The sequence below is a fragment of the Erpetoichthys calabaricus genome, chromosome 9, assembly GCF_900747795.2.
Source record: "Erpetoichthys calabaricus chromosome 9, fErpCal1.3, whole genome shotgun sequence".
Taxonomy (NCBI): domain Eukaryota; kingdom Metazoa; phylum Chordata; class Cladistia; order Polypteriformes; family Polypteridae; genus Erpetoichthys; species Erpetoichthys calabaricus.
The window spans coordinates 138,928,824-138,953,799 of record NC_041402.2 but is presented as its reverse complement, the minus strand read 5'-3'; the positions used below and the strand labels follow the sequence as shown (position 1 = coordinate 138,953,799).

At 39.1% G+C, this 24,976-nt stretch overlaps 2 protein-coding genes across 2 annotated transcripts in view; both read right to left on the bottom strand.

Moving 5' to 3' along the window:
• LOC114644859 (zona pellucida sperm-binding protein 2-like) overlaps window positions 1-10,165 on the bottom strand; it is a 36,359-nt gene extending 26,194 nt beyond the window's left edge. The window contains exons 1-7 of the mRNA XM_028792839.2: window positions 9,960-10,165; window positions 8,854-8,968; window positions 7,405-7,610; window positions 7,079-7,196; window positions 4,737-4,906; window positions 4,568-4,644; window positions 887-1,017 (exon numbers count right to left, since the gene is read on the bottom strand). Coding sequence (XP_028648672.2) covers window positions 887-1,017; window positions 4,568-4,644; window positions 4,737-4,906; window positions 7,079-7,196; window positions 7,405-7,610; window positions 8,854-8,968; window positions 9,960-9,962 — 820 coding nt within the window. The 5' untranslated portion in view covers window positions 9,963-10,165. The remainder of the gene's footprint in view (window positions 1-886; window positions 1,018-4,567; window positions 4,645-4,736; window positions 4,907-7,078; window positions 7,197-7,404; window positions 7,611-8,853; window positions 8,969-9,959) is intronic.
• A 156-nt stretch (window positions 10,166-10,321) lies between these two features.
• On the bottom strand, window positions 10,322-23,718 carry LOC127529231 (uncharacterized). Its single transcript, XM_051932243.1, has 8 exons — window positions 23,652-23,718; window positions 21,297-21,424; window positions 19,966-20,115; window positions 15,401-15,439; window positions 14,989-15,168; window positions 13,141-13,240; window positions 12,825-13,039; window positions 10,322-10,510 (listed from the first exon to the last, which is right to left on the bottom strand). Exons 1-8 carry the CDS (start codon window positions 23,716-23,718, stop codon window positions 10,322-10,324), a joined length of 1,068 nt encoding a protein of 355 aa, XP_051788203.1.
• Window positions 23,719-24,976: the final 1,258 nt, after the last annotated feature.

The following is a 24,976-nucleotide window of genomic DNA, read 5'->3' as shown; positions in this document are numbered from 1 at the left end:
ATTGTAATAAATGAATAGGGGCAAAAAGCACATTCACGTTTATAAAATGCATTGCAGTGGATAGTTGATTTGAGACATTCCAATATAAAAATATAAATTTATGACATGGTGATATTCTGTTTGCTTATCTTTATTAAAGTAACCCCAGCTCAGACAAGAATGCAGCTTTTTAATACTCATACTCCAAGCAACATCTGCCAGTTTTTTTTTTCTTATACAGTGCAATGAGACAAATGTAAATCAATACCTCAAAACACAAAAGTTCAGTATCGTTTGCTATGAGAATAGAAAGAGTGCCTGAAAAATTGTTTACTGTACTTCTAAACTGCCCTTTTACACAATCTGGCATTAATCAAGACATGCAAGAGCAACCAGAACAGTCTCTCAGGTCTAAAAAGAAATACACAGTCCTCTACACACAGAATGCTATATCCAAGTATTTTCAATGTTTTATGTATTCTCTCCTGCAGTACATGGTTATATTTCAAAATTCATCTTTTTAGTGTATATAGAACCTGTAGTAGTGACTTTAAAGACTACATGGTGTTTATAGTCAGCTCTACACACAGTGACCCTTTCCCTGACTACCTATGTTATGACAGTTCTGGTATTGCATCTAAAATTATATATTGCAGTGCATCACTGCCTCAAGCATATAACATAGGGCAGGCAGAAAAGTCTAACAATTTTACTTTAATTTCTTCCTGTACTAAACACTTTAATGAATAGGTAAAATATTTACCTTATTTTTAGTAAAGCAGCAACAACATTATTACACTTCATGAGTCTGTAGATCTTTTCTATAAAGAACTATGGTACAACTGTGTCTTCCATAACAAGTGGAGCACAGGAAGGTTTAAGTGACCACTACAAAAGCAGCTCTTACCTTTCATAATGTTCATTGACAACTTAAGATCTCCTTGGCCTGGGGCAGGTCTTGGCTGACTGCGAGTGTGCTTATTTTTGAAATCCAAAGATAAGAGATTTGTTCTCAAGTACTGGCACTGGAGACCCAGCCTGAATATAAACATGGATGTAAAAAATGACCCTCACACAAGGCGTTATGAATATACCATTCCGTTTTAGACATGGGATATTGTATTGATACTACAGCATTCTCAAAATTATAGACTCTCAAACCAAGAAATTAAGGAGAATTCTACAATTAAAAAAAAAAAAAAAAAAAAAAGTTACAAATGCAATGTCCCTACTACTTCTGTAATCATTTTAGCATGGCATTAACCTACACCAGTTTTACCCTTTTGAAGCAGCAAATACACGCAACTTCCTTTCCAGGATATTCTACAAGGTAGTTTGCAGAGACTTTTAAAGTCTGTCTGATGATCTGGTATCCTACTACTGCTCTTGGCTATATGCCCATCACTCTAAAGAGGAACAAAGAAGGGACGTAGACAGAGGAGTTTTAGGGATGTTAAAACTAAGGCAAGCTACCAGAACACGCACAAAAAAACACCTACAAAATTGTTCTTAGAGACATCCCTTTTGTTGCCAGACAATGAGTACCCTCATAAGGCTACCCATACTATAGGCATCAAAAAGGGAAGTTAGCACTATGGGCTGTGTAATCTAATCTTCTAAATTCCATCTGTTTGAATCCTTCAATGAATTCGAGATGTTAATTGACAGCTTATGACAAGGTGTGGGAGAATTTTTTAAAAATCCAACACATTTTACCTTTAAGATACCATAATGAACACTAGCAAACTAAAACATTACAATTTTTGTTTGAAAAAATCTCAAAGATGCATTTAATGTCTTGAAGTAAACATTACTGAAGTACTATAAATAGGCATTTCAGATGTCCCAAAGTGACAAGTGTGCCATTTTAAGACATCTTGAAATAACTTCATTTAAAATTGAGAAACTGCAAATGCACTTTGAAATCCTAAAATGACTTCTTTAAAAAAGGTACTGTTTAAAAATAGGCCTTCCTATCATTTTCAGGTATCTTTAAAATGTATCAGATATATCAAAACAATTGGGAACATACAGTGCATCGGAAAGTATTCACAGCGCATCACTATTTCCACATTTTGTTATGTTACAGCCTTATTCCAAAATGGATTAAATTCATTTTTTTCCCTTCAGAATTCTACACACAAACACCCCATAATGACAAGGTGAAAAAAGTTTGAGGTTTTTGCAAATTTATTAAAAATAAAAAACACTGAGAAATCACATGTACATAAGTATTCACAGCATTTGCTCAATACTTTGTCGATGCACCTTTGGCAGCAATTACAGCCTCAAGTCTTTTTGAATATAATGCCACAAGCTTGGCACACCTATCCTTGGCCAGTTTCGTCCATTCCTCTTTGCAGCACCTCTCAAGCTCCATCAGGTTGGATGGGAAGCGTCGGTGCACAGCCATTTTAAGATCTCTCCAGAGATATTCAATCAGATTCAAGTCTGAGCTCTGGCTGGGCCACTCAAGGACATTCACAGAGTTGTCCTGAAGCCACTCCTTTGATATCTTGGCTGTGTGCTCAGGGTCATTGTCTTGCTGAAAGATGAACCGTCGCCCCAGTCTGAGGTCAAGAGTGCTCTGGAGCAGGTTTTCATCCAGTATGTCTCTGTACATTGTTGCAGTCATCTTTCCCTTTATCCTGACTAGTCTCCCAGTCCTTGCCGCTGAAAAACATTCCCACAGCATGATGCTGCCACCACCATGCTTCACTGTAGGGATGGTATTGGCCTGGTGATGAGCGGTACCTGGTTTCCTCCAAACGCGACGCCTGGCATTCACACCAAAGAGTTCAATCTTTGTCTCATCAGACCAGAAAATTTTCTTTCTCATGGTCTGAGAGTCCTTCAGGTGCCTTTTGGCAAACTCCAGGCGTGCTGCCATGTGCCTTTTACTAAGGAGTGGCTTCCGTCTGGCCACTCTACCATACAGGCCTGATTGGTGGATTGCTGCAGAGATGGTTGTCCTTCTGGAAGGTTCTCCTCTCTCCACAGAGGACCTCTGGAGCTCTGACAGAGTGACCATTGGGTTCTTGGTCACCTCCCTGACTAAGGCCCTTCTCCCCCGATCACTCAGTTTAGATGGCCGGCCAGCTCTAGGAAGAGTCCTGGTGGTTTCGTACTTCTTCCACTTACGGATGATGGACGCCACTGTGCTCATTGGGACCTTCAATGCAGCAGAAATTTTTCTGTAACCTTCCCCAGATTTGTGCCTCAAGATAATCCTGTCTCGGAGGTCTACAGACAATTCCTTTGACTTCATGCTTGGTTTGTGCTCTGACATGAACTGTCAACTGTGGGACCTTATATAGACAGGTGTGTGCCTTTCCAAATCATGTCCAATCAACTGAATTTACCACAGGTGGACTCCAATTAAGGTGCAGAAACATCTCAAGGATGATCAGGGGAAACAGGATGCACCTGAGCTCAATTTTGAGCTTCATGGCAAAGGCTGTGAATACTTATGTACATGTGCTTTCTCAGTTTTTTTATTTTTAAATAAATTTGCAAAACCCTCAAGTAAATTTTTTTCACGTTGTCATTATGGGGTGTTGTGTGTAGAATTCTGAGGAAAAAATTAAATTTAATCCATTTTGGAATAAGGCTGTAACATAAAATGTGGAAAAAGTGATGCGCTGTGAATACTTTCCGGATACACTGTATAATTTATCATGGAGAGCTTGAAATAACAAAACTACTTTGTTAAATCTCAAAGTTTAGTCAATATAACTCAATACATTTCTGATATCTTTGCATTGACACATTAAAATTTAAGATAACTAAATAATTTCCAAAGAACCAATTTCTTTATTTGAAAAAAGATTCAGAAATAAGACATTGTTTTAACATGCATACCAGATCAATGTGAAATCTCAAAATGCACTTGACATATCTTCACTTCCTGTGCCTTTTAAGGTATCTTAAAATGCATGTAAATGAACTTACAATATTAGAAACTCATTTTAAAGATATCTGACTAGCCGAACTTCATTTTAAGATGTACAAATTGATTTTAAGGAAAAACTGGAACTCTGACAAGATTTAATTCTACTTCAGCTTCTAAATCAAAGCAGAAATTTGATTGCTCTGTACACGTTTTATACATACACACACACAAAATGCATGCCAAAAACATTTATGCTTTTAGTATAAGAAAGGATTTATATTTTATGGAAACCATCAGACTTATGATTTCTGAGAACAGTGAGGAAAGACTTTTTAGTGGAGCTTTAAGTTTTGAGGGAAAGGCATGCTATGTAACCAGTATAAACAGGATTTATATCAAATTAGCATCCCAGAATCATGATACACAAACAAAACTTTAATTGAAACATTGCCTACTGTGCTGCTCATTTCAGAACTTCCAAAAACACGTTATGGGTAGTTTGTGTTGTTTTAGACCTGCTTAAAATGCAATCACTATAATGTGAAACATTAACATATACAGTTTTTCAGATGATGCTTCAGAACCCTGTTTCTTTACTATCACTAAAGTAGTTTAATGCATAGGCAGTACTACCCTTATTCCCTGCACTTGTTAGCATGCATTTTAGTCCACAACTACTAAAATGAGTCTACTCACATAAAGATCTTGTGAGTGAAGTTGTGTTCATCTCCATAGGATATCTCATTTCTGTAAATGATCAAATCTCCCTTCAACTTGGGTGGGACGCCAAAAAAAAAAAAAAAAGTTTTATGCAAGATATCAACCCAAAGCAAAAATGAACACTATCTCCCCTGTGCTTTTTCACCTCTTTTGTGGTACTGCAGCTGCTAATAGGAAAATTAAAGGAGGCCAGGCTTCCACGGACGTCAGAGGGGCCACAAAAAGGATCCTTCAGAGTTAACAATGTGAGGTCAGAATCAGCAGACATAGCAGTCCTCAAAGAAGTTGCCTTCATCTCACCTTCAACTGTGCATTCTGGAAAAGAAATCAGCAAAAAATAAAAAAAATAAATAAAACTTTAAATATGAACCTCCAAGAACAAAAAAAAAAGGCGTATTTTATACATCTTTTTATCTATATTCTTACTGTGGGTCTCTCTCATCATACAGAATGTTGTTCCTGGACTTACCACCTAGACTGGCATTTTTCAACCATCATGGTGTCATAATCAACTTTTCCATGTTAGCATCTGTGCGACTCATTAAGGCTCCCCCTTTTGAGTATGACAGTTGCCATGGCAAGCCTTTCAAAACCCAATCCCATTAGGAGTTGCAACTCACAAACCTCTAGTGGACCCAGTGGTTGGGAAAAACTGACCCCACCTAGAATTAATGGCTCTTTATTCTACATGTACGCACACACACACACACACAGCCCAGGACAAGAAATGCCGACAATGCAATTTAGCTCAATGGAGGTCATCATACTGTCAGACAGCTAGGGGAAGAGGAAGCAGAAATAGGTGAATTAAGTATTTTAAGGGGCTAGTGAGAAGTGTTATAGTGTGTTGGCCAAGTGTGAGAAAAAGGATCCACTAAGATCTGTTAATCTTTTGAACCGTAAGCTAAACAAATTGAAGGGAATAATTAACAGCATTGAATTCTGGGAAGCAAATAGAGAGCTCAGGGAGAAATATGCAAATGTAGGGCAAATGTTAGCCATTATGTTTAACACTTCTCCCTAAGTTCAGATAAGCTAACCAGTGTTTATATGCCTGTAAGGAAACGTGAAATGGGTTATTTAGGTACTTTGTTATTTAACTTCTCATAATTAGCTTAAAACCACTTCAGGTTAACAGAGGGTAAATTTTCAATCGCCCATTTTTTTTAGCGAATGTCAGTTACTAAAAATAGCTATCAAACTGGTAGAAAAAGCACTTATTGCTGTGGCACAGACATATATTCAGCACATGCCTGAATGATGCAGATTTAATATACGAACAAGTTGCCTGCCATGAAAAGGACAGTTAAGACACACTGAAAATTTATATACTGTAAAAACAAAGAAGTGCAGTGCCAGCTACGAAATGAAAATACAAGTGGACAAGCTTGGATTAAGAACGGGCTCTACCCTTACAACTTACCCTGTAACTTATTCTTGCTTGATCGGTTTTGAAGCAAAGGTCGCCTGCCTTGGCCATATTAAATGACAATGTGCTTGATACGAGTGATGAATGGATGTCATGGGTTTTACATGTGAATCTGGGCTTAAATGTAGGCATTTCCAGTATTAAAACTTGTCTACCAATTTAAAAAAAAAATATAAAAAAGGAACCACACACGTTAAAATGCCTTTCCAGGACACTTTTACACCCCAAAACAAGCAAATTAAGTGTAAATAGCAGGCATTTACTAAGATACTAATAAAAGCCATTATTGAGAGGGTTTTAAAAAAATCACTGCCCAATCTTCATTTATATTAAGTCAGTAAAAAGATACAATTATGTGCAAGTACTATAAGCAAAGCCTTTATATGCACTCTGTCTGAGCAAAGTATTTGGCATGTACAAGAAACCAAATTGCCATATGCTGGTTTGGAAAAGGTTGTGGGCAGCTCATTTTAAAACTCATTTCAAGCAAGTGTGCTGTGAATCACTACAGGCAGCTCAGTCTAGACCTTATTTCTTTAATAATTTGTCTATCAAATTTTTGTCTATCAACTGTAACTCATGCAAGATTCAATTTGAATGCCTACAAGACATTTTTTGCCAATTTCAGACAGTCATTTTTGTTCAAACACATTTTAGTGTATTAATGAGAAGAGGGGTATTAATTTAACCTGGGGAACAGATTTGAAATACTACAGATTTACACAAACCCCCATCTTTGCAGAATTGTACAAAGAATAAAGCTTTTTAGAATGGAAAAACTGAAAAAGCCGATTTCTGCATGTTACTGTCTGGATTTAAAACTTAAAATGTTCTTTAAGACAAACATCTCAAAGATGAGCTTTCAGTTAGACTATGGTTTTGCCATTACAACATGAAAAAAAAAACTTCCTTTGTAGTTACAAAATTACTGCCAACACCCTCTTGACAGGGTAACATATTGCAAGACAGAAATAAAATTTTAAAAAGTGTACTATGTTTAAACAGAATAAAGTTAATGAACTACAATGTCTCAGAAAGCACAAATGTAAAAGTCAAACCTAGCTCTCCACTAGAGGGGAAGGAGCAGATATGCTCTGCTGCCACCACTATTTGACCCATTCTTTCATCATGGAAAGACACACTCAGAGCCATCCACCTTGCATTTTCAGTTAAATTCTGAAAATGAAGCAAAAAGAATTAGCCTCACTACACGTTTAACTATACTGTGCAAAGATTAGTGTTTGCTCAGATCAAAGGCAAAAAATACACTGTATATTGCAACACAAAGTTATTACAGGGTATGCAAGTACATGGTGGCTAGATTTTTTTTTTCCTTTTTAAATCTGAAATTACAATGACTGGATAAACCAAGTGAAATACTTACCCGATGCAGGAGGTAAAGAGACTCAATACCCACACACATGGTGTAATGAGTAAAATAATCCTTGTAAACATATCCCCGCTCTTCTGATGGTGAAGGAACCATGGGATACTTCCACACATAAAAAGTCCACAGATGATCCACAGTCCCTCGGGTTACATTAAAACAAATGCTCTTTTCTGTACAGCTTCCTTTTAAGGTAGGCAGCACTAGGAAGACAAAGTTAAAAGTATTTTGAGAAAAAGGATTCGTGGAAAAATTGCATGACAGAATTAAGTTAACAATACTACAGGTGTAGCAATAGGTTATGATAATGCAGATTTAAAAACTTTCCTGTGCCTGAGAAGTTTAAAATCATGAATGCAAAACCAGCATGTTTTTGGATCCTGTTTACAAGTGGAGCTTACTTACTTATGACCTGGGAAATATTGAGATCTGTCACATTTGTCATTTATATACAAATTGCAGCCAGGCGTCTGTACAAACCGATCACTTAAATATGGCACATTTTCTGACATTTGAACAACTGATTTTGCTTTAAGGATTTTAAACTTTGTTTTTAATTTCTATCGATTTTATTAAAAGCAAGTAACATTCCATACAATCAAGTCATTTCAAGATTTATGTCCAGAATATTAATTTGGTGTCCAAAACATGAAGCCCAGAGAGGCTGGAGTTCAATTGCAACATTCACAGGTTGGATCTTGCTCTGGAAACATTTTGGACAATCTTAAAGGGGATTGAATTTTTTAATCTAGTGCATTTAAAGTTAATAATTGTATGCTTTGCACATATGGAGCTAGAGTGAATTTTGTGCATAGCTGCTTTCCACACCTTTTCTGAAATGCGGAGTAAGAGATCCTTTACCTAGTGTACTCTGGGATCTTTGAAAGGAAGGGACTTTAAAATGTTTATTATAGTTTTAAAATCATTTGTCTGACCACTGCCATGCAAGAGGACTATAAAACAAGTGTAGAGTACTGCAAATGTTAATGTAAATCAAGATAAATTACCACCACACAATGGATACTACAGCAAACTGCTGTTGTTCAGTAAGCAGTCATGGTCTAACTACAGTATTTTTTTTTTTTTTTTAGATAACTCAATATGATGTGCAATACCTGCACATAAATACAAAACTGATTCATTCTGAACCAGTGGTCAGGAAGATTTACAATTTGATGCTTTAGAGTATAGCATGTTAAGTCACCGAACAACATATACAGTGTTACAGCCGGTCTTTATATAGCCTAGTTTCTCGCACTCCCCCCCCATATTTTCGCTATTGCTAAATGTTTCAGTATGTACGGTTTAAAGAACAGTGGCCTACTATACTACTATAATACCAAGCATCTTTGTTCAGTGGCCATCTTTTATGTTGTTAACATGCATTAGACAAGCAAACACCAAACTATGACAAGTATTTTCATCCATAGTAGAAAAGAATCTTACCAATAGAACGTCTGTGAGCATATGCTTTGGAAGTCACTGTAATGTCTGGTCTCTTGGCAGTCTTAAATACAACTGATGGAGCAACCGAATAAAGAAGAGTAGACTTTCCAACTAACTGCAAAGCAGAATTAAAAATCAGTAAAGGTGGTTATCGATTAGTAAGAATCAACATGCACAGGATTATTGTTTATACAGAATATAATTATAATAATAATAATTATAATAAAGTAATCCGAGAAATAGGCATGAAAATATTACTTCACCTTGACTATCCAATTTCAACATATAGCCCTAACATACATTAGTTTTAAATGGGTTTAAGGGATTCAGGTAATGGATTGGTATACCATAGTAAAAGCCTTAGAAGACCTTACTAAAACCTGTATTTTCACTTCCCAGAAATTTCATTAACTTTAATATGTGCATCCAAACAGTACAGTGTACAGCAGTAATATTGGTAGAACATAGTGTAATACAATATTCACCGTTTAAGAAAGGTCCAATGATTAAGCAGATAATAAACAGAATTCAACTCCTGTCTACATAGGTTTTCCGTTCAAAGCAAAATTAAACTTCATTGAAGGGCGATTGCTTTTTCCTCCCAGTTTTACTGCGCAGTACAGATGTTGCCCTGGGCAGGTGTGCCGACATTCAGACGCCCCCAGCTAGGTGTTGTGCATTTAGTTTGTATCCTTGGCTAAGTTTTCTAAATGTGATTTTTCATTGTGATATGTATTCACCTATGAAGTATTTAAATGAGCCATTTACATAATGGTATCTGTAGAGATAAACAACAGACTAACTTGGAGACTACAGTGCTAACATGGAAAAATGACAAAGGGTAAGGATCACCATGTACAAAGAGTATGACTAGGTACAGATGATCCCAGAGCACAGAGTATGGTTTCCTAAGCAGGGGCCAGAGGCACTGTCATTTCAACGGTTCTGGGCACAAGGAAAGCTAAGGGCATTATCATAACATGTTTAAATATGCTAATATTTCTCTAACTTCATGCACAACATTGCTCAACTTGTTGCACCTGATTTTAGACTCCATAATCTCTCCATTTTTTCATACATATCTAAACTCAAATAAGACTGCTTACCATGTGTGGCACCAAGGAGTCTCCAAATTGTACCCAAATGTGGACATATTGGGTCTTCTGCTCCTTGTGAATAGTTACATTTACACCCAAATCCTTAATTTCCTTGACAGAATAAGAAGTCACACCATCGATAGAAATCCTTGCCAACACATAGTCAATAGGCACAGGACCATAAGTTATATCAAATCCGCCATATTTGCTTTTAACTGCAAGTCAAAAAAGGTAAAAAAAAATAAAAATAAAAAAAACATTTCTGAAAGCACACAAGAACGTAAAAATAGAAAATGAAGCAGATTACAAAATAACTTCTACAGTCATCCGATGACTCACACAGTGCTTCTAAAGCATGCGACAGGATAATCTCAGAAAACGCTTAATACTCGCCCCACCAAAAAGGACTTGCCTACAAACTCGGGCTTTGTAGACTTCAAACTTTTTTCTAGACACCTCTCTCCAGGTAGTTTTATCAGCATGCTGACATCACCCCTCTCATCCAAGTCTCTCCACGTGTGGACCAAGTGTAGCTGGTGCATATAGAGAAACTGACCATTCTATTAAAGAGAAAAGATGGTTACAAAATTAGGCCACATAATGTTCAAAGAAATTATCCTTCCATCAGCTAGATGCATCAGAACACAGAGGTTTAAAATATAAAACTGAAATAAATTGTGGGTTGGCCTCTTTTGTATTTGCATTTTAGATTCTTTGCCTTATATTGGAATTTGGAGGGTAAATAATAATAATTCATTACATTTATGTAGCGCTTTTCTCAGTACTCAAAGCGCTATCCACACAGGGAGGAACCGGGAAGTGAACCCACAATCTTCCACAGTCTCCTTACTGCAAAGCAGCAGCGCTACCACTGCGCCACCTGTGAGGACAATGCAATTTTATTATACGCAGTTGGCAACTCAACTGCTTGTTGGTGTAGGAATTTATATCCTTTCAGACATCTCAAATCCAAGATGAGAAAACAATGCATTTCCTCCATGCCATACTGAAAATAAGTTTGTGCTGATATTTCAGAATAGCATGTTCTTGTAATACAGTTTCAACTGTACTGAAGGCCTTGGTTGCTTGAAAACAGAATACTGTACCAAAAACAAATTTTACCAACTGTACCATTTGTAAATTTTCCCTGCTTTATAGGCATGAATATTGACAGAAGACTTCTCAGTGAAGGAGTTAAAGGCTAGTAATCACGCATTTGCAGCATTGACATATACAGTACATTTGTTGGCTGCTCATTGTCACAGATAAGATGCCAATATTGAATTTTGCCACTCAAAATCAAATTCACTTAAATTATGGGTAGGAAAAAAAAGGGATAAAAAAATTTCCCCTGCTTTGCTCACACTCTCTCAAGTTTCAGGAGGATCATCAGTGAACAGCCATTTACAGTCCGGCTGCATTTTCCCCCCAATTTGCTGGAGGTCTGGACTCTAAAATGTTAATGTCATGGAGTGGCAGAGTTAAAGCCATTTCTGTGTAGCTCTGGCTATGCTTGGGGTTAATAATTATTTTTATTTACATGGTACCTTTCCCATGCTCAAGGTTGCTTTACTAGAAAAATCTAAAGTTCTTGCATACAGCATCAGGCTTTCTGCTAGGATTTCCCTGCAGTCACTTTCCCCTTCTGCCCTCAAAAGCCTTCCCAGGCCTGCTACAGAGCAGCATCCCCACAGCACGATAAAGCCACCACCATGCTTTACAATGGGGACTTCACAAAAATGGAGTGCATTGCGTTTTTGACAGAGGACATGCTTCACAGATTTACAGTTGTGCCTTATAGTCTTAATGACTGCTTTAACTGGACACCAAAGGATATTCAGTGACTTGAATATTTTGTCTCCATTCCCTAAATTGTGCTTTCCAATTACGTTTTCACAGTTGTAAGGAGAGTTGTGTTTATTTGGTAGGTTAGGCCATAATGTGGACCTGAAGTTACACCTTCCAAACACTTGTGGATATGTACTACCATCAGCTGAAATCCCTTGGTTACCGACAAATGATCTTCATTTAACTAAGTGTGCAACCTTTAAATCACTGGTGTAGCCAATTGGTTTTAAACAGGTGAATACTTATGCAACAAATTTTGCGTTTACTTTTAATTTAGAACACTTTGCAGAGATCAGTTTTCACTCAGACGTTAAACACCAAGCTAAATTACATTTACTGTGATTAAATACTGTACAGCAATAAATTGTGAAAAGGGGTAAATACTTTAAGTTACTGTATGGCCAAAGAACCACCTGCCCAGTAAATCAATTCTGCTTTAGTGAATTCTAGTGCTTGATTTAAAACAAAAAACGCTAGAGCTTGTGCTTTCAGTCTGTTAAACTTGTCTGCATGGTTTTGTAGCATTAATGTTGGTTTGATGTACATATTGTAGTTCCTAAAAATGTAGTCTATATGATCCTAGCAGAAACAGAGGAGTGTGCATTCAAATAAATGGCATAATAAAAGCTGTAGAACCTAGTGCAAACTGCATTTTAAAATGCATACACCGTAAATGTAGCCTTTTGCCACCTTCAAGACTTCTCAGGAAACAATGAATTTGGTCTGACTTTGTTTCCTGCTACATCTTCCACCCCAAAGTACTGGTCTTGAGAGAACCTTCAAACTTTCCATGCACTTAATGCATTAATTGTCCAAGGAAGACACATTGCCTATTACTACAATTATTCCTCAGCTTAACATCAGCGTTTTGAATGATTGCTTCAGGGACCACTTCTGATGGCTTACTTGCTTTAATGCACTTTGACAATTAAAATTTATTCAAGAATAAAATAATTTAAAAAAAAAAAAAAAGTATAGACAAAATTAAAATGTTTAAGACTTTCTTCAGGATGAAGGGATACATACCACATCATAGCCCATATTAAAGCTTTGTGGATAGGTTACACCAAGTTTATGTGCATCAAGATATAAGTGAATGTGGTTATCTTCCATCTCTTGCTGAGACATTATGGTACCATCCTTCATCATTCCAATGATAAGGTCACTGGTTTCGCCTCTTACAGGAAACTTTACATTGGCAGCAGTCATGGCAATTCTGCCATTTCTGCATTGAATGTAGACTAAAGAGAAAGATTTAATGTAGAATACTACACATTAGTTATACTATATTTAGCTGTAAGACTGATTTACCATACATGAACAAAAAGCAGACCTGCTTTACCTTTTGGACAAAGAGCACTCAAATCATACCGCAATCCAATCAGGAGATCTTCATGCTTTGCAGCAACTTTGTACCGAAGAAATTGGCGATTTGTCAAATCCTATAATGGGAAAGGAAGGAATGCAACATTAAAAGCAACACAGTTTAAGGTTAAAACCCCAAACAGCATTATAAAAACATTAAGTAGATTTTCTTTAAAGTGGTGGTTGCCAAAGAGATCAAAATAATGAAAAATAGTGCCATCCCTAAACAGTGGTCAACTGCCCTTTAATAATGGTTGCATCTATACTGGCATTTTTACGATGGGTATACCTTGTTTTAAAACTTGTACAAGGAAGTCCTACCATGGTTTATGGCAGTAGGAGAGGTTTTGTCAGATCTGGTAAAAGAAATACAGCATAAAATTTTCAGTTTTAAGAATCCATACCCTTTTACAGACCATTTAAATCATTACAGAAACATTCAAGCTAAACACACTAAATTTTACAAGGGATGAATTCTTGAGAATTGGAAGACCACAACCACCACTAAGTTTCTATAGATTACCATCAGGGACGTAGCAAAGAAGCACAAAGCATTCATTGCCAAAACCAAACTAGCAAAGCTTACTTTGCATAGTGTAAACTTTTCATTTGCTTGTCACAGGGACAGTGACATAATGGGCATAATCTAAAAATCTCAGTGCCAGTTTGTCTGTACTATAAAACTAGAAAATATCTTGATCAAAAACCAGAGAAGTTTTATTACCTGGTTGTATTTTTACAGTATCAAGCACATAAAATGTCAAAAAAACGGACAAAATTATGGGTATTCTCTCTTTAGTTATGGAAACCTCACAAACCAAAACGATCATTCATGACAGATTACAGACCTATTTCACAGTCATTCTTGACTAATGCGTCTTAAAACAAAAAGAAATGGAGTAACAGCTTTTAGATCACCGTTTGCCTGCTTCCCTAATGCATGTGATGACCAAAATCAACGGGGATGGTAAAGTCTGAATTTGTACATTTAGATTTCTCACTTTACATAGAAACAAAGTGTTTCTTGAATTTATCTTAGACATTTCTTTACACCCTTATCTAAATATTATTGTAAAATGTTAAATAAAATGTAAAAGGTTTTTTTCTGAGGATCTAGCAAAACGCACAAGTACCCATACTTGGAACTTTTTGGTGGTAGTGGGCAGTACTAGGCAAGGCATCCTCACAGGTGGCACAATGGTAGTGCTGCAGCTTTGCAGTAAGGAGATTGTGGGTTTACTTCCCGGATCCTCCCTGTGTGGAGAGTGCTTTGAGTAGTGAGAAAAGCGCTATATAAATATAAAGAATTATTATTAAGGGAATTTGTCCCTGTATTCATAATAGTCATACTTGTAATTAAGATTTTTAATGGTGCAGCAGTTAAGTAAAATTATAAAAAAAGCATTAAGGTATATGAGGCCAGGGGGCAATCAAAAACAACCCCACCATAAATAAAGTACAGAGAAGAAAATTAGCTTGGGGCCAGTGTGACAGAATCCTTAATTAAAAGCAAAGCCAAAATGTTCCAAGGCCAACTGGTTGCCTAGTGCTTCCCTTGGTACTTTACACTGTACTACAGGGTTAAGATTCGGTATGCAAAACTTCGATAGGATCAATAGTAACATCTTCAATTAATTCTGTGGGTCTATTCCGATACTAAAAAGCAGCAGTGCTAAAGCTCCACACCTTAATGCGCAAACAAAATCTAAAATAAGATTTTATGGCCATAAGCAATCCAGCATTCACTCACACAAACACATAAAAAAAAATTGCTACTTTATTTCCAATAAATAAAAGCAACTGGGTAAATTTGACTTTAACTGACCTTCTTTTGAATAATTGGATGGCTAACTGGTACCCTGAAAGTTATCCAACCATTGAAGGCACTGATGTTAAGACCAATTCCATTATCCAAAATCCACCCATAGTCCACATTAATGGTGCCATCATCAGGATAGTGAACTTCAAAATACCAAGGATCCAGATCATCCTTTGCAGCATTATACTAAAGGAAAAAAGACAGGGGATAACATCCAGACCTGATTGGTCTTAGAATGAACATAGTCGGCAAAAGACATTTTTGTTTAAGAACGGACATGCCACTTAACCTTAAAATGATCCCAAAAGAACGAGGAGTATTTGCTAAATGGACTGTAATTTTAAATTATAGACAGGAAGCAATGCATTGCACATACTAAAAGAAAAAGTGGAGCCCAAAACAGATGAATAAAACTTACCAGAGCAAACTGAAAAGCTGGATCAACAATGAGGGAAACCTGAAATCAGAGAGAACGCTAAATGGATTCTAAGCTTCTACTATGAGGAAATACTAGATATTATCAAAGTTTTAAATAATAATAATAATCCAAGTCAATAAATAGTCTGGTACTCTGCCCAGGGTTGGTTTCTATTCTGGGCACTGCAATACAGGATTAAGACCATATGCATTTGCAGGAAAGAAACTGCCACGACAGGTCTTTGCCAGTTGCTATCAAACTTGGTTAGTCAAATTTTACTGTAACTCAAGTGCAGTTTTGTTGTGAAAAACTGTAGCCAGTATGTGAGCTGGTGTATTACTACAAATTATCCATTAGCTCAATTATATACTGTATATACAGTACTGTGCAAAAGTTTCAGGCAGGTGTGAAAAAAATGCTGTAAACAAAGAATGCTTTCAGAAATAGATTGTTTATTGTTATCAATTTACAAAATGCAAAGTGAGCAAACAAAAGAAAAATCTAAAGCAAATCAATATTTGGTGTTACTACCTTTTGCCTTCAAACCAGCATCAATTCTTATAGGTACACTTGCACAAAGTAAGGGATTTTATAGGATTATAGTCAGGTGTACCAATTATGCCAAACAGGTGCTAATGATCATCAATGTCACACGTAGGTTGAAACACAGTCATTAACTGAAACAGAAACAGCTGTGTAGGAGGCTTAAAACTGGGTGAGGAACAGCCAAACTGTTACCAAGGTGAGATTGTGGAAGACAGTTTCATGTCATGGCAAGATTAAGCACAGCAACAAGACACAAGGTAGTTATACTGCATCAGCAAGGTCTCTCCCAGACAAAGATTTCAAAGCAGACTGGGGTTTCAAGATGTGCTGTTCAAGCTTTTTTGAAGAAGCACAAAGAAAATGGGCAATGTTGAGGATTGTAGACGCAGTGGTCGGCCAAGGAAACTTGGTGAAGCAGATGAAAGACACATCAAGCTTATTACCCTTCGAAATCGGAAGATATCCAGCAGTGCCATCAGCTCAGAACTGGCAGAAACCAGTGGGACCCTTCTACTGTCTGGAGAAGTCTGGCCAGAAGTGGTCTTCATGGAAGAGTTGCAGCCAAAAAGCCATACCTCCGACGTGGAAACAAGGCCAAGTGACTCAAGTATGCACGAAAACATAGGAACTGGGGTGCAGAAAAATGGCAGCAGGTGCTCTGGACTGACGAGTCAAAATTTGAAATATTTGGCTGTAGCAGAAGGCAGTTTGTTCGTCAAAGGGCTGGAGAGCAGTTCAATAATGAGTGTCTGCAGGCAACAGTGAAGCATGGTGGAGGTTCCTTGAATGTTTGGGGCTGCATTTCTGTAAATGGAGTTGGAGATTTGGTCAGGATTAATGGTGCTCTCAATGCTGACAAATACAGGCAGATACTTATTCATCATGCAATACCATCAGGGAGGCGTATGATTGGCCCCAAATTTATTCTGCAGCAGGACAATGACCCCAAACATACAGCCAAAATCATTAAAAACTATCTTCAGCGTAAAGTAGAACAAGTCCTCCTGGAAGTGATGGTATGGCCCCCACAGAGCCCTGATCTCAACATCGAGTGTGTCTGGGATTACATGAAGAGACAGAAGGATGTGAGTAAGCCTACATCCACAGAAGATCTGCGGTAAGTTCTCCTAGATGTTTGGAACAACCTACCAGCCGAGTTCCTTCAAAAACTGTGTGCAAGTGTACCTAGAAGAATTGATGCTGTTTTGAAGGCAAAGGGTGATCACACCAAATATTGATTTGGTTTAGATTTCTCTTTTGTTCACTCACTGCAATTTGTTGATTGATGAAAATAAATGATTAACACTTCCATTTTTGAAAGTATTCTTTCTTTGCAGCATTTTTTCACACCTGCCTAAAACTTTTGCACAGTACTGTATAATACAGTACATACTAGCCAACCCGCGGCGTACCATACGCCGCATAATCAGGCCGCTTTTTTAATGATTTTTAAGCACAGGGAAAAAATTAACATTTGAAAAATCCGGAGGAGAGGGGAAGGACGCCCATTACGCCCCATTCGTCATGCTAGTCTGCTGATTTCTCGTTCAGTAACTTGTGAGTAGTGATGGGCGGGGTGAAGCCTTGAGAAGCATCAACACGTTTGAAGCAAATGTGTCGGAAATCGTATAGAAGCTTCGAAGCATTTGACACTCACCTGTCACGTGACACCTTCTGGCCATTTTCATTAACGTTACAGAAACTTATGATACACTTCAATGACGTCTGTTAAAAGTCGTATTGCTTTTATTTTTTCGTAGCTACAGACTGACAACGAAGAGAAGGGTTCGTCAGTAGCTTCTAGTGTCTGATGTCTAAAAAATATAAATATAACTAATGCCGACAGGCAGAATGCACTATACGATAGCAAGAGTTAAACAAAATAAGACGCCTCACCTCATGCATTCCCGGCTCTTTCAATTAGTATTTACTTTTGCACTGTATCATTATAATCGCTCCTGTTATTAATATTATAATTAACCCTGATCTTTTCTTGAGATCACATTTAATAGCCTTAAATGTTTTGTTTGGTCTGTCTTAATTAAAACGGAGTAGACAGAAAATAAAGGTTTATCCCTGTACTTTGCCATGATATAGGTAAGCACATTTGAGAAAGAAAATGTGAAATCCTTAAATCACAGATGTCATTATTCGATCAAGTATTAAAATCTGCAGTGCTTCGAAAGCTCGACACAGTGTCGAAACCTTAGTATAGAACGGCCCATCACTACCTGTGAGTCACGTAGAGTTTTGATTGTTGTTTGCGATTCTGGCCGCTTTTTGCGTACTGAGTTGTTCGGGAGTCACAGTTGAGAAAACAGTTTTTTAATGTCTTTTAAGCACAGGGGAAAAAATGAACATGTGGCCCGGTGCATTGTTTAACTGCCTTGTGGCAGTGTAGTAGGACGGCTGCTTTGCAGTAAGGAGACAGTGGAAGATTGTGGGTTCACTTCCCGGTTCGTCCCTGTGTGGATAGCAAATTATCCGTGACAAACAAACTGTTTTACATGCTGCAAACCAATCCGCGCCGCTTTTTCAATGTTTTTTAATCCTTCGAGTTGCTAATTAACTAACACCCACTCACTCAGCTTGTGGGAAAAAAATGCGCCCGTTCTTTCATCATTTTGTTGCAGCCTATCAAAGACTTGGTGATCATGTTTTGTAGACTCAATATATATTGGCTTTTCACTCAGCGTGAGGGCGCGCATTCATCTCGGATTATTACATCTTGCTAGACTAATCTGCTACACGGCTGCGTTTGAAAAACCGACTTATCCCGGATGAGTTTCAACGGCATTAATGATTAGGAATCTGGTTGGAACAAAACCCTGCAGCCACAGGGGTTCACCAGGACCGAGTTTGGCAAACACTGCTGAACAGAGATGAAACCGACTCAGGTGAGGAGTGGGGGCGGGCAAAGTAGTTGGAGCTATTGATTATTCAGTGTTGTTTGCCTGGGTGTCTGATCTGCTCAACAGGATTATAAATAAAAGGAAAACAATGTGAAGGCAATGTCACAGGTGATCCTGTGGTATAGCGGGTCCACAGCTCCCCTTCAAAAGCCCATTTTTAAATAAATAATCATCGCACTCACAGTGTAGACTCGTGCTTCGGGCATTTCTCCCCTGTGCAGTGTGTGAGTGAGTGAGGAGAGAGAGAGAAAGCCGGTACGTTAGAGTGAGCGAGAGCAGGCTCGAAGGCAATGTGTTCCTGTGGTATAGCAGGTCCATAGCTCACATTGAAAAGGCCATTTTTAATCAGGCGACTGACAGTAGTGGAGTCAGGCACAGAGAAGGTCAGCTGCAGAGAGAGCGTCTCGACTGTTCCAGGGCCTGAAGCAGGTGAGACGCTAATGAAAAAGAGGCACAGGGCTTATTGATTTTTAAAGACTGCTTCCTTCATTGTGTTTTAACTTCAGTTTTAAAGGATTGCGCGGCTCTCTCTTGCGCTGCCTCTGTGTGTGTGCGTGGCTCTCTCTCATGCGCTGCCTGTGTATGCTTCTGTCTCTCTCTGGCGTTGCCTCTGTGTGTGTGTGTGTGTGTGTGCGCGCACGCGGCTCTGTCTCTCGCGCTGCCTCTGTGTGAACCAAGATTCCACTGAGGTTGACTAATGAAAAGTCAACGTAGCTCAGAGCTGCAAGTGGAATTTGGCACAGACAAACAGAAATGACGGCATGTTTTTCGAGGCGTCGCGTCCGAGTTGGTGGGCTTGACTGTGATTTTTTCGTCGTATCCAATGGTCTAAGAGTTGGTGGGCGTGGCTCCTTCCTGCCTGCGCCATTGGCGTCTTACTTGTCGGCGGTTCAGTGAATCCACGCCCCTTCCGGCGTGCTTTCCATGGTCGGCTACTTGTCTCCTGGCTTAGTGAATTATATAATCCACGCCCCTACCGGCGTGCTTTCCATGGTCGGCTACTTGTCTCCACGCCCCTACTGCCGTGCTTTCCATGGTCGGCTACTTGTCTCCTGGCTTAGTGAATTATATATATAGATTATACTTAAGATACCTCTCACTTCCTACCTCAATGTAATCCTCTTCACAGGTTATTTTTCTTTTCACACTTGGTTCCATTTTCTGGGTGCAACTAAAAGAAAAAACTTCCATCTCTGCCACCATGCTTGAATTTAATGGAGTAAACATAACTTCTAAAGTAAGGAAAACATGGTTCTCCTAAAAGAAAAAAAAATTCAGCAACATTACAAAACGCCCCACAGAAGGACCAAGAATTCTTCTCTAGTACAAAATGCTTCTGAGATATACAGCCGTTTTAGAGGGGCTCTTAAAAACTTGATTATCAAGAAGAAGAAAAAAAAAAAAAAAAAAAAAAACCACACACACCACTTGGTCCTGGCACTGCTTGGCACTTAGGGGAAATCAATCTAAGATAAATCAGTTCAATAGCATTTCTCAGGTTATTCATACACAGATGTATCTAGCAAAGAACTCATTCTTGTCACAGCATTCAGGAGGGGTTTATGTTTCACCTTCATCTTGAAGTTCTGTAAAGATTGGAGTTCCTTTATAATTCCATTTAACACCTCACTTTGCTAATGCCCTACTCAAAATAAGCAAAAACTATAGTCTGGTATAAGCCAAGGATAGAGCCTGATTGCCTTGTCCACATCTACATTTTAAGTAAGTAGTGAGGGCTATGCATAATGTAAAATTTCAACTTAACTTAAAAATATATTCAGTGTAGACACAGAGAGAGTGAGCGCGAGAGAGAGAGAACACATGAACAAGAACACCAGTCAGAGTTGCTGCCCAAGACAATTTGAGAACACCATATTGAATGACTGGAGTTAATTCAACTAATTAAATTCCGAATGAGTAAACAGCATTATTCATGACACTGCACCAAACCAATTGAGGCATTTGCTAAAATGGAAAAGTGTGTTGCATTTAATATGAAATATCAAGCCTTAAAAGTTGTATTAACCTTCAGAAGCGTTAGACAATCATGGTACAGATCACATTGTTCTCATCCTTAGATGGTCCATACTTGCATTAGTTTAAAAAAAAAAAAAAAAAAAAAAAAAAAAATCTACAGTGCTGTCAGGCTCCCTGTGGGAAGGAAATTAAATCTAGCAGAATTGCATATTTAGAAATTGCCATCTCATACCATTACCAGCAAACTGGACTGAACTGTGTAAGCAGGTCATGAGCTGTACATCATCTTTTAACCACCCAAAAAAAAAATTTTAATTAAAAAAAGGTAAAAAAATTTGGCCTATTGAACCTACTTATTTTTTTTAAAGTGTACATTACGTATAGTGATCAGACTGCTGCCCAAAAAAAAAAACAAAAAACAACTTGGATGACTAATTGGTACCTTGAAAGTCAGTTCATACCTCATTATATACATGGCAGGCCTTCAAGGATGCAAACAGATCTAAGTCACCCCTATAGTTCTTTCGTAGTTTGTATCCACATTTAGCATTCAAAGAGACATCCAGCAAATGGGATTCTCCTGCATCATCTGAAAGGGAGAAGAAAACACACACAAATGTCCATATTACAGTAATCCCTCCTCCATCGCGGGGGTTGTGTTCCAGAGCCACCCGTGAAATAAGAAAATCCACGAAGTAGAAACCATATGTTTATATGGTTATTTTTATATTGTCATGCTTGGGTCACAGATTTGCGCAGAAACACAGGAGGTTGTAGAGAGACAGGAACGTTATTCAAACACTGCAAACAAACATTTGTCTCTTTTTCAAAAGTTTAAACTGTGCTCCATGACAAGACAGAGATGACAGTTCTGTCTCACAATTAAAAGAATGCAAACATATCTTCCTCTTCAAAGGAGTGAAGCGTCAGGAGCACAGACTGTCAGAAAGATAGAGGAAAGCAAACAAATCAATAGGGCTGTTTGGCTTTTAAGTATGCGAAGCACAAAGCTGTTGAAGGCGGCAGCTCACACCCCCTCCGTCAGGAGCAGACAAAGAGAGAGAGAGAGAGAGAGAGAGAGAAAAACAAACATCAAAAATCAATACGTGCCCTTCGAGCTTTTAAGTATGCAAAGCACCGTGCAGCATGTCGCTTCAGGAAGCAGCTGCACAGAAGGTAGCAATGTGAAGATAATCTTTTAGCATTTTTAGACTAGCGTCCCTATCGTCTAGGTGTGCGAACAGCCCCCCCTGCTCAATCCCCCTACATCAGGATTAGAGAAAGTCAGCGCAAGAGAGAGAGAGAGAGAAAAGTAAGTTGGGTAGCTTCTCAGCCATCTGCCAATAGCGTCCCTTGTATGAAATCAACTTGGCAAACCAACTGAGGAAGCATGTACCAGAAATTAAAAGACCCATTGTCCGCAGAAATCCGCGAACCAGCAAAAAATCTGCGATATTTAAATATGCTTACATATAAAATCCGCGATGGAGTGAAGCCGCGAAAGGCGAAGCGCGATATAGCGAGGGATTACTGTATACTGTATAAGTGGTGTATTTACAACCCTTCAGTGGATGTTGTTGGAATCCCACCCAACTACTACCTTGCATTCAAGTGCATATTGGCAAGCTCCTGCTCTGTTTATAAATAAATTCTGGGGGGTTGGATAATTTGTTCAATTTTCTGCAAAGCCTGTACTCCCATTTCTTTTAAAAGTTCAGAAAACCCTTGTTTATCATGGTTAATCCGTTCCAGACTCTACCGCGATAAATTAATTTCCGCGAAGTAGGATTATTTATAAAATCGAAAATTTTCGCAGTTAGAGCATAGAAAACCTGTTTACGACCTTCTAAATACGTTTAACATTATTAGAGCCCTCTAGACATGAAATAAGTCAAAAGTTTAAACTGTGCTCCATGACAAGACAGATGACAGTTCCATCTCACAATTAAAAGAATGCAAACATATCTTACTTTTCAAAAGGCGTGCGCATCAGGAGCAGAGAATGTCAGAGAGAGAGAGACAGAGAGAGAGAAAAGCAAACAATCAAAGATCAATAGGGCTGTTCGGCTTTTAAGTATGCAAAGCACCGCCGGACAAAGCAGCTGCAAGGATGTACAATGTAAAGGTAGTCTTTCAGCATTTTTTAGAGGAGCGTCCGTATCCTCTAGGCCAGTGTGCGAACAGCCCCTCCGCTCACACCCCCTCCGTCAGGAGCAGAGAATGTCAGAGAGAGAGAGAGAGAGAGAGAGAGAGAGAAGCAAACAAAAAATGTGCTATTCGGGCTTTCAAGTATGCAAAGCACCTCATGGGAAGCGTATCATATATCATTGAGGAGTTTTACTTAAAACGTAATACGTGCTCTGGTTGGGTAGCGGGATTTGTGGATTTATGTGGATTTGTTTCCTGGACACTCTTACTTTTATCAATGTGGGCATGGATTTTTACACGCCGACACTCGTCTATTCAAGTACTCAACTTTGAGTGCTGACAACAAATGCCAGTGCCGGTGTGGTTCCCTATTTACCCGACGAGGTAAGAAGGCGGTATCGTGGCAGCAGAGCCGGCACAAAGCTAAAAATGAAGCGGCTTGCGAGAAAGTGGCGTTTCAAGCCTTCGGTGCCTTCTGTGATCCTGGGAAATGTGAACTCAATATCAAATATGATCGACGAACTGGCTACGCTGGTGAAAAATGTCAGAACCTACAGAGAACGCAGTTTGTTGTGCTTTTGCGAAACGTGGCTAACTACCAACATCCCAGATGCTAATGTGGAGCTACCCGGGTTTAGCACAGTTAGAGCTGACAGAGACGCAAGTACCTGCGGAAAGCAGAAAGAAGGTGGACTTGCACTCTATGCCAATACAAGAGGATGTAACTCTGGACATGTTAACGTCAAAGTCTTCACTTGCTGCAGGGACATTGAACTGTTGGCCGTAGGTTTGCGTCCCTATTACTTGCCCAGAGAGTTTGGACACGTCATTGTTGTTGCTGTTTACATCCCTCCTTGGGCGGTCGTGGAGACAGCGAGTGACATCATCCATTCTGCTGTTGCTAAGTTACAAACGCAGCACCCTGAGGCGCTTGTACCAATTGCTGGAGATTTTAACCATGTGACGCTGGACAAAAAAATCCACATACTGGGAGAAGGCAGGTGATGTTAACACCCGGGGAAATAAGACTATTGACTTACTGTATGCAAACGTTAAAGACGCATACAGCGCCACCCCGCTGCCTGCGCTTGGGCAAGCTGGTTCTGCTTCAGCCTCACTACAAACCAAGAGTGAGGGTCCTACCTACAACCACACGCTCATTCAGAAAATGGTCCCCTGAGGCAGAGAAGGCTCTTAGAGACTGCTTTGGAACTACAGGGATATCCTGCAGGGATCACATAGTGAGAACATTGAGGAGGTTGTTGACTGCACTACTGACTACATCAACTTCTGTATGGACATTGTAGTTCCAGTAAGAACTGTACACTGCTATGCTAACAACAAGCCATGGATTACAAGTGACATCAAGGGCCTTTTGAACCAGAAGAAAAGGGCTTTTAAAGGCAGTGATCAGCATTAGCTCAAGCGCGTGCAGAAGGAACTCCGAGTCCAGCTCAGGGCGGCGAAGGAGCAATACAGGAGAAAGCTGGAGCAGAAGTTGCAGAATAACAGCACGAAGGAAGTGTGGGATGGGATGAAGATCATCACTGGCTGCAGCTCGAAGCGGGGTGCCACCATCGAGAGAGACGTGAAGAGAGCAAACCAAATGAACAACTTCTTTAACAGGTTTGACCACCCTAACCCACTCTCACCTCTGAGTACTGCACTCTCCACCCATCCTTCTGCTGACACCAGCATAGGAGAGACATCCCCACCCACAATTACAGCAGCGCAGGTGAGCAGAGAGCTGAAGAGACTTCGTGCCAGCAAAGCAGTGGGTCCACATGGAATATCGCCACGACTGCTGAAGGTCTCTGCATTGGAGCTGGGGAGTCCACTACAGTGCATCTTCAACCTGAGCCTGGAACAGGGGACAGTCCTGAGTCTTTGGAAAACATCTTGCATCACCCCAGTCCCAAAGGTATCACGTCCTAGTGAGCTGAATGACTTCTGGCCTGTCGCTCTGATGTCACATGTGATGAAAACCATGGAG